We start from the raw sequence: 10,373 nt of genomic DNA, 5'->3' as shown, positions 1-10,373 counted from the left end.
ATTTAAAGGCAACGGCTATGCCGTTGCCCAATCGCCGCGCGACACGTCAGCTGCTCGATGCATCGAGCAGCGCCGTGCCAGCGGCGCGAGCGCAGCGGCGGCGAGACACATCCGTTCCAGCGGTGGCGACGGCTGCCACCGTTGCGGATGCTCTTAAAAAGCAAATAGACTTTTATTAATGGACCGACGAAAATGGGCTCGGGCTGTACTCAAACTTGGTCCCCTGACTGTACCCAAACTTAATATTGTCTCAAAAGCACTAAAGTTTCAAATAATGAATAGTGCAATTGAAACAAAAATATTGGACCAACTTTTAAATTTTGAAAAATGTAATAAAAATTGAGGATTAAATAATGAGAATTATCTCATTTCGGGCCAACCCTATCCAATTGCGAGATATTCGGTTTTGGGTCATTCATATAGTACTCCCTCCGTCCCGCACTACTTGCACTTATTTCCTTTCTGGACGTCCCAAGTTATTTGCACTCTTTCCATTTTTAGTAACAATTTATACCTACAGCCGTAATTGTTGACTTTGTCTATCACTCATTCCTTAATCTCCGTGCCCAAAAGGAAAGATGCGAGTAGTGCGGGACGGAGGGAGTACTTTTTACCGGCTATAAATTTTGGAATCCTAACCCTATAAAATTAGAAGGCTATTCGGGTCAATCTGTGAGTTTCAGGTTGAATTGACATCTCTCGAAATCAATATACGAAATAGTTTTGAAGTATGGCCCTATCAAGTTTCCCAAAAAAAATTTAAAAAATTATTACTCCTTTAATGAAATACTTATGGAGGGGGTTTGAGAAATGACAAAGTAGTTTGAACAATATATTAGGGCTATTGGAAGAAGCTTCCAAATTCCTAGTATGGGAATGTGCATCACAAATTCATAATAATAATTGACTACAACGTTTCAGGTACAACCACAATACTGAAGAGGAAAAACAAGCAAAAGGTGTGCAGCCAAAGACAAAAATAAGAAAGAACATAGTAAGCAAAATACGAACTCAATAGTATTTTTCATAGCAAAAGGTTCAAAGCAAGTAAATGTATGATTGAAAGGGCCTAAAAGGATCCTACCATGGTCCCCAACATGGGGTACCAGAAGTTACAAGTCTACAGGCCAAGTCGAAAGTACCTTCAGCTGATACAAATTGCTGAATAATCTAAAGCAGATTTAAGGGGAAAAAAGGTCCCATTGTGAGCAGTGGCTTCATCAAGAATCGGCGTCATCTCCTCTTCAAATTTAGCACGTCAAGCTTTTACTCTGCATGAGGACTGCAAGACTACCTACCTTCTTTTAGTTTTCTTGATTGACGTCAAGCTTTTTAAGTTTCTCTTCCAATTCATCTTGGCTGCCTTCATCTTCATCCCCACCTTCCAGGTCATCAAAATCATTACCCTCAGGGTCGTTCTCATCCAGGGGTCCAAGTTTTTCCTGACATTCTTTAAAGATACTCCTCAACTCATCAATGTCTTCCTCAGAAATGAAGTTCCCATTTACATTTAGGAGCTTAAACCCAGGCAAATGCACCAATGCCTGGGCCAACTTCCTAGCTGTGGTTGTTAAAGAATTCTGGCTCATATCAACTTCCTTGAGTTGATCCTGTCCTTCTCCGAATGCTTTGCTTATCTGAATTGCACCATCATCCTTCAGATCATTCTCTGACAGGTTCAACTTCACAAGAGACTTCTTACTAGCAATGCAAGCAGCTAAGCTGGGAGCCGCTTCAGCAGTTATATCATTTCCAGACATCTCCAACACTGCAAGTGAAGGTGCTGACTCCTTGAGAGTATTGGCTATTGCTACTGCTCCATCATCTTCCAGATTCAAGTAGCTCAAATAAATCTCAGTGAGGTTCTCGTGTTTCTTGAGAGCCTCACTCAGTTTGACACCAGCCTCTACACCAAACATGTTGTCCCGAAGATCCAGTTTCTTCAGATTCTTACATTGTGCAAGTGCTTCAGTCAAGGCAATCCCTCCTTCGGAACCAACTCGGGTGGACGAGCATCGGAAATCCTCCAATAAAGGGCAACGCTTTAGAATCTCAGAAATAGCAATAGCCCCCTCATCTCCTGTCATGTTGTTATGAAAATGAAGTACTTTAAGTACCTCTGTAGAAGGTACCAACTCACAAACAGCTTGTGCAGCTTCTTTAGAAATTCCATCATTCATCAGATAAAGTTCCTCCAAGCTAGTTTGAGATCTGAATAGCTTTGCAAATGCGCCTACTCCCTTCTCACCCAAGGCATTGTCAGAGATATTCAGATACTTTAAATGAGAACCCTCCAGAGCTTCAGAGAAGATATTCATAACATCAAGAGCTTCAGCCTCTGGTCTTCCTGCAACAAAATCTGACAGATCCACTTCCTTCAGTTGGTTCTTAATGGAAGCTAGGATTGGTCCAGCCACATTAGCTGCGCCAAGACCAAAGCTTCGATTGCTAAAGCAAATTTTAGTGTAAGAATTTCCAGGCTCTTTCAAGGGATTCAATAATACTTGGGCCTCATCTGCTTCAATAAATGCTCGCTGACCTTTGGAAATATCAAAAAAGGTCTCACGAGGAGCAGATTCAACCTCGGATTTCAATGCTTCTTTTTCCTCTAGTTTGGCACCCTCCTTAAGAACTTCCAGTATCAGCTTACTGCATTCTCTGGCGTACAACTGCACAGCAGAACTTCCATCACCACCAGGCTCTTGCTCATAGTGCTGATTTGCTGAACAAAATGCTGATTCCTCAATTTGTTTAGCATATTTTGTAGCTTCTGGTTGACCGAGACTACCGTACTTCCTGGTGAAAATTGTTGGTGTGGAGAGATTATTCGTCATTCGTTCAACTAACATCAACCGAGTGTTTTCACTAGGGGGCCAGAGCTTTATGTTGATTTGGCGGCGTTCTCCATTTGGTGTTTTGGCGGTGTTCTCCATCTCAACTAAAACAAATTATCCAGAACCAGTATAGTATGTCAGTTGCACGTAGAATTAATGGGAAAATGATAGTATAATCAGAAACAGGCAGTAATATCTGAAATTTAGGTTCCATATATATTGACACTTGATTGATTATAGCGGTTTAGAAATTGAGCTAAAGCCAACAATATTAAGTGATTTTGAGGTGCATAGTCCAAAATATCAAAAAAATAGCACCTCAGCACTAGCAACTTATGCCTCAGTATGAGATGGAGAGCTAACACCAATTATGAGCAAAATTTGAATGAGTAAATGCAATTCATGTCCTTGTGGATGAAGTACCACAAGAATAAAGAGATAAAAATATATGCCATCACCTTTAGGTAAGGTTAGAAAGTGATTCAGTACGCGAACAACGGAACAAGTTTATCTATGTGATCACATGAACCATGGTCTATTGGGGCAATGGACCTACAAAGGTTAGTAAGATACTAGACGTGCAAAATACTCCCAGGTATAATATTGACTAGCAGGATAGTATGAATAAGTAGAAGAAAAGGCATTTATTTATCAAAAGTTGTAGTCATGGTTAGGAACAGTCTACACTAATGTTAAGTATCATTTGAGATTAATTCTTCCAGCGTGTCATTACTTAATAAGGTGGGTATTGTTTTGGGGGTTATGTACATTTTTCACCATTTTCACCAGATATCCAATATAACCTGGATATTTAGTTAAATTATTATCAAGACACCATTTTTACCCAGGAAAGCTGAGACACCACATCACCAACATCTCTGCCTTTCCTCAATCGACTAGGTAAAGTTCTGAGAGAATTATGAACAGTGTATCATAAAATCGTCCAAAAATATGTGCACATGTATATGCTTGATTTACCAAGCAGAAGAGCCTGTGAAAACTAAAATCTTCAGCTGACAACAATCACATATGCCACACAAAACGAACAGAAGCATAAGAATGTTTGAAAATGTCAGGTATTTTCATATGCAATCAAAGTTCTTAGCTTCTTGCTTGCTTTTCACTATATTCCAACAACTAAATTCAAAACATATGTCAAATATTTTCATATGCAATCCAAGTTTCAGTTTGCTTTCCACTATATTCCAACAACTAAATTTCAATTAGTTTCTTAAAAAGTAGTAAGACAGAAGCAAATGCCTGTGGTAACGAGAACATGACTAGCATTTAATTATCAGCAACTAAGAGCATTTTTCCTATCGCATTAAGTAACAACGCTCCAAAAACGCTTATTTCATTGACGTTCGTTTCTAATCCAATAAGAAAAAAAATTAAAATAAATTTATATTATTTCAAATTCCATTCTTATTCCTAGATCCAGCAGAAACACCAGCATCTTGAACTAACAGATCCATGAGGGAAATGAAACTTCTAATAAAGTTCCGAGCCTCTAATTCGACAAAACAGAAAGAAATAAAATCTCAACTGCTCCAGAAAGCACAGTAAAAAACAGAACCCACGTATGCATCTCTTGGAATATGCATGCGTATGTGGGTTTTACTCACAGCGAAAAGAGCAGGAAATAGAAACCCTAAAACGGAATAGGTCATCAAATATTGTGCGTAGGAAGAAGCAAAAGAGAAATACGGATAAAAAATGGAGTGGGATTAGCTCTTTGTCGCGGTTTCTGGAGTTGCAGCTCGTCGAGAGAGAGAGGGAGTGAGAGAAGTGGAGTGGAATGAATGTATGGTGGTGGCGCGATTCGCAAATGAGGGAACGGGAAAGGAGGGTTTTTCAATTTGGGAATTTTTGAGTTTTGGATTTTGCTTATTCTTCCGCCTTTTTAATTTTATTTTTGTATGACAATTTTTTAAGCTACTTTACTTTTTTTTTCTTTTGCTATACGTTTTTAATTGAGTAACTTTTGTAGTAAATCATATCATTACCTCCACCATTCGTCAACTTTAAAAAATAGGAGTATGATGTTCATACAAAATTCGGACTAATATCATTTTCCATCAAAACTACTACTCCTACTATAATATGTGTATATTTTTTATAATGAAATTTACACTTTGTAATCTTTGTTGAATTGTGTTATATATGGAGTAGTACATAATAATATTGCATTTGATTGAATTAAAAATCATTTTTAGCATCTAGAATCCAGAATCTAGAATAATAAGAATAATTTTGACTCATTTAATTACACGATGATCTAAAGTTTTTTGGACCTTTAAGAGAAAATTTAGTATTAGTAGCATGACAACTATATATTGTACTCCATGAATTTGCTTCTTTTGGTTGAGTTGTAATGGAGTGGCAAGTGCTAATTAGAATTTGCATCTAATATTACTTCTTAAACTCTGATTGTTTAACAACAATTGATGTTGAATTCACTACTCTATTTGTTGTGATCTACTAGTATATTTGTCGAATATTCATTTATCTGTCATTTTTTAGACCATGCTCGATTGCTGGAAAAGTAAAGTAGACAAGAAAAATTATTTCTAGGAAAATGAATAATTGGAATATGATTCCTAACAACTTTACCTTCTAGTGTTTAAAAAAATATCAAGATTTTAAATTTCATATTTGATTTTATCAATAATAATTTTAATATTATTTTAAGATTCTCTTAATAAATTATTAATTCAAAAATAATTATAATAATATATTATTTCACTATAATGATAATTTAAATAATTGGATTAAGATTTTCTTAATTTTTTAGTTTATATTATTATAATCATAAGTAAATATATTTAATTTTATAGTAAAAATTATAATTATAATGATTTATTGATTTATAAATAAATAAAATTTCATTTAAATAATTGGATTAAGATTTTCTTAATTTTTTAGTTTATATTATTATAATCATAAGTAAATATATTTAATTTTATAGTAACAATTATAATTATAATTATTTATTGATTTATAATTAAATAAAATTTATAATTCAAAATTCTATTAAGGGATTGTTGATTAATTATTATAATTTTTAAAATAGTAACAATACATTATTAATAATATTGTATGATACTTTATTTAAATAAATTTATTATAATTATTTAATAAATAATAATTATAATAAAAATTATAAATATACAATAATATAGTTGTTATTATTATTATTATAACTGTAATCATAGTTATTTATTATAATGGAATTAAGTAGTGTATAATTCATGATTTTAAATTACTTTGTTTAAAAAATATTTATTTAATAATAATAATAACAACAATTATAATAGTATAAAATTATACTCCACTCCATTAAATACCTGAACATGTAAGAATCTTAAAAATGGAAAAAATAAATATTTAAGAAAAGCTAGTATTCAGAATCCGGGAAAGTTGTACTATTTTCCTTGTTTTCAGAATTTTGATTACTTTCCCGGTTTGGTTAAAACTCAAAATAAACAGAGGAATTTAAAAATTAAGGAATCAGATTACTTTCCAATACATAATCCTAACAACCAAACATAGCCTTAATGCATGTGCAATCTTTAGATCCACCTGTTTTCTATTTTCATCTCCTTACGCCACCCTTTATCTTTAGTCCTAGTTTTCATGGCATTGTCATCCTTAGCAAGTTGTGATTGTGAGCATCAATGATTTTATAAAACAACATAGGAGTATTATTTACCTATTTTTCCTCTTTTCATGTCTTATTCTTTTAATTATAATTGCTAATTAAACTAATTTATGAATATATAAAATAGTTCTAAAATTTACCATTACAAAATTAAAATTATAAAATACATTTGAAATAAAAATACACAAACGGTGACTCTCATCTTAGCCTTGAGCTAATTCTGAAAATATAAAAGTAATTCCCGTTAGAAGGAGGGCTTGAACCTCTCTAACCAACTGAGCTATAAGACTTTCATGCTTTAAGCAATATAATTATTTGGATGATATATCTTTGTAGTTATAAGACTTTCATGCTACATGCCCTAATACAATATCGCAAAAGCAGTCTGCGTTGTTTAGATCTAAAGGGTTATTTACCAAGAATAGAATAAAATAAAATACAGTGGAGAACAATAAAAATACAATAATCCAACCAGAAATTGCTATGTAGTACTAATTGCTATGTTTGGCCCCAGAAAACTAGAGGTTATCCAGGTTACCTGGAACATGTTTCTGCACATCCAAACTTATTAAACCAAAAAACAAGCAGATTCAGTCACAAATTCAAATCACCATGAAAAGAATAACATGAAATTAATCAATGTAAGCAAAAAATACAAACTGCGCGTTCTTATAATACTCTCTCTCATCTACCTGTCCTTGAGGAAAACAATGGCGGCAGAGCGGCGTTCTTCGGCTGCGTGCAGATAGGCACATTCAAAACCGGCCTAATCCGTATACTAAACGACCGCGTCCTCTCCTTCCCTTTCTTCACTCTCTTGCTACTTTCCCCGCTCTCCTTCACTACCTCTCCCCGAACTGAAGAAGTTCGGGACGAGGAGGAAGAAGATGATGAATTAGGCGGAGAGAGTGTGGAAGGGCGAGGCTTCTTCAGCTTGAGCAGCTCCTTCCACAAAACAGTGCATTTGGGAGGCCTAGGAGACGGATCGTCGTCGACGAACCAGCTCATCCTTCTCTCCTGATCCTTCTTTCTAGCTTCTTCTTCTGGTTTCAGGCTAATTTTGTCGAGCTTCTCGGCGAGGTGGATTTGCTGGAAAGGGATCAGCTTTCCTTCGCTGAAGAGCTCGTCGGCGGCGATCATGCCGGTTAGGTTTCCTGAGAGGAACTCGAAGTCAACCGCGGCCCGCTCCTCCCTGTCTGCCCTTGGGTTGGGGAATATGGTGATGAAGTTGCTCTCGTCGAGAAACTCAGACGAGAAGGATAATCGGGCACTGGATCCCGTCTCGTCGGAGTCATAGAGAAAAAGGAGGGGCTCCGCGAAGACCATCTCAAAATTTTGAGGATGTAATGAAAGAGTTGTGTGGTGTGCATGAGTTTATAAACAGCTTCATTAACCTTTGCTCTATTTTGGTGTTGTGTGTTAGGAGTAATATAGCAAGTCTATAAGGATATTCATGCAAACATGTTTCATTTAATTACATGGAGGATTCTCAATGTAGATCATTTACCCACGTAACTAAAAGGAAAAATATTGTGCCATCTTTTTTGTTGGCAGTGTGGATCAGTGGTAACCGTGAGGTCATGTTCAAACTCCGCCACATGTTGGGAGGTTTTCGACCTTAATCTGCATACCCGGCCATCGGCGGATCCAGGTGGGGTCGCGCGGGGTCGGCCGACCCCACCGGCGGTCCACCGAACACTGCCGGAAAACATCATCTTCGACCTTTGACCTGGTGCAGTTCCGTCTCCGACCCCACGGCCAGCTTCAACTCTACCCGAAGCCTTCCGCCTTTTCCAAAAACTAAGAGGAGAAAGGAACAATACTAATAAGAATAGAGTAGAGATAGATAAGGGGAGGGGTTGCAGAAGAAGCTGATGTATTCTCAACGAAGAAGATGAACAGAGAGGTTAATATTGATTTTTGGTCTGAGGAGTGGTTAATACTCCTATTGATTGTTGGGTTAGAAAATCTATAAGTAAAAAATCTAATTGATTGCCTCTGGTCACTCGCCGTTAATACTGCTTTTTCATTTAATTCGCCTGCCAATAATTTTCTAAGCCATGTAGTATTAACTTTTTTTCTCCTTAATTTTCCCACGAATTTACATAAATTCCTAATTTATTTAAGTTTATTAGTTAAAAAAATCAGTCAATACTGTCCTTTTTAAATAATTTTATCTTTATTACAAGAGTTACAACTTTCTTTATAAATAAAAATTCTATATTTCTACCCAATTATTATTTTGATTAAATAGAAAGTTATAGTAGGAGACTAAGATTAAGATTTTTGAGGGGCATAGGCTTTGCACAAAAAAAATTGGTGCGTTATTGATATTCTTTTAATCATGTTTTATTATTTTTTTACTTTTATTTTGTTTATTTGACCTAATTTTTATGAATATAATAATTATATACTTAAGTTTTTTTATTATTGATTTTAATTACCATCCATATTAAATTAATGGATAAATTTATTTTAAAAATATCTTGAGTTTGTATCTGTTCTCATGAGTTTTATCTATTCTTCTGGTGCTAATGTTGAACACAATCAATGACTGGAAGATATGTTTGCAATTATTTCCAATGATAAAATTTCGGCCAGCTTCAAAATATGAATATTCGTAAAAGTTAAAAATATGAACTCGTAAAAGTCAACTATCGTGATAAAACAAAGATAATTTTATTTGTAATGTATTTTTATAATATATATAATATTATTATATTAATTATCTCATCCGACCCCACGATTTTTAAATCCTGGATCCGCCCATGTACCCGGCTAAACTGGATTCTGCCAAATGTGGGTTCAAAACACATTTGGTTAAACTAAAATTTTTGTAAAAAGTGATATGCTATTAATGGAAATATGATAATGTTTACGATTGTATCTAAATTGCACTAAACCATACAAATGTGTAAAAGCACCTACTTTTATAATAATAATGAATTCTGTAATTCATAATTGAACTTTAGTTGACAAGACTGCCGGGAGTTGAGAATTGAAACTGAATCTGCTCGATGCCTAGTTGTTAAAATTAAATGTACAAGTTTCAGCCTATTAAATAAATATGAACTCTAAGTTCGAATATAATCCGAAGTCTATTATGAGATACTCCGTATAAGCTTAAACGCTACGTTTCCCGATACATATTATTATCTCCATACCATGCATTAGTCTTTTTAATATAAAATAATACTAACATTTGATAGCACTACGTACGCATCATGTATCGTTCATCACTATCACTATTGTCAATTTAGTTTGGTGTGTGTGCGTGACCATCATGAATATATTTATTGGACGTGGATAGTTTTATTTGAATTACAACTTAAAAGACACATCTCACATTTGGATAAGATAATTCAAACTTTGAATCTGAGTATTTACTGGACGTGAATTGTTTTATTAACTAAGCAACGTTTCGTTATTTACAACACTTTGGATATTGACTCATCTTCTAGGGTGTTGGTTTTCATTCCCTTCTTTTACCTTTTCTTTATAATTCAAGTATTTATTTACTCATCTTTTATAAACTTAAATTTGAGGGATGTGGACCGGGCATTGGGTGCCCAATTTATTTATAGTTATTCAACTTACCCTAGACTATATTAGGAATGAATCATGAAATTCTTTTATAAAGATTACAATTCTTGAAATTATATTGATTTATTAAATTATTATTTTGTGTTAATATTACAAATTAGTACCTCTAATAGTATATTTATGGAGTTTAACCAATTGCGTTCTATCTATATCCATGCAATAAGTTATTGCGTTTGACTCAATAATTTGAAATTGAAATATTTCGATCGACTAGCTTGAACATGGCAAGGATGTGACCAAAGGAATAAAGAACTAGATATTCTACCTTGGTATTA

The 10,373-nt window shown here is 34.6% G+C and overlaps 2 protein-coding genes across 4 annotated transcripts; both read right to left on the bottom strand.

Moving 5' to 3' along the window:
• Positions 1 to 995: 995 nt before the first annotated feature.
• On the bottom strand, positions 996 to 4,715 carry LOC121795875 (RAN GTPase-activating protein 2-like). Of its 3 annotated transcripts, none has more exons than XM_042194528.1 (2): positions 3,293 to 4,715; positions 996 to 2,938 (listed from the first exon to the last, which is right to left on the bottom strand). In XM_042194528.1, exon 2 carries the CDS (start codon positions 2,931 to 2,933, stop codon positions 1,305 to 1,307), a length of 1,629 nt encoding a protein of 542 aa, XP_042050462.1. In that variant the 5' UTR covers positions 2,934 to 2,938; positions 3,293 to 4,715; the 3' UTR covers positions 996 to 1,304. The 3 variants fall into 3 exon arrangements, with proteins under 3 accessions (XP_042050462.1, XP_042050463.1, XP_042050461.1); XM_042194529.1 differs by having other exon boundaries at positions 4,460 to 4,715; XM_042194527.1 differs by having other exon boundaries at positions 4,542 to 4,715.
• Positions 4,716 to 6,888: 2,173 nt separating this feature from the next.
• On the bottom strand, positions 6,889 to 7,889 carry LOC121794549. Its single transcript, XM_042192753.1, has one exon. It carries the CDS (start codon positions 7,819 to 7,821, stop codon positions 7,180 to 7,182), a length of 642 nt encoding a protein of 213 aa, XP_042048687.1. The 5' UTR covers positions 7,822 to 7,889; the 3' UTR covers positions 6,889 to 7,179.
• Positions 7,890 to 10,373: the final 2,484 nt, after the last annotated feature.

The sequence above is a fragment of the Salvia splendens genome, chromosome 3 (assembly GCF_004379255.2).
Source record: "Salvia splendens isolate huo1 chromosome 3, SspV2, whole genome shotgun sequence".
Lineage (NCBI taxonomy): Eukaryota > Viridiplantae > Streptophyta > Magnoliopsida > Lamiales > Lamiaceae > Salvia > Salvia splendens.
Note: the sequence above shows the minus strand (reverse complement) of the source record. Positions and strands in the feature narration are given on the sequence as shown.

Bases quoted from the DNA above. Each gene is read 5' to 3' on its own strand.
- LOC121794549 (XM_042192753.1), bottom strand. From the start codon at position 7,821: ATGGTCTTCGCGGAGCCCCTCCTTTTTCTCTATGACTCCGACGAGACG.
- LOC121795875 (XM_042194528.1), bottom strand. From the start codon at position 2,933: ATGGAGAACACCGCCAAAACACCAAATGGAGAACGCCGCCAAATCAAC.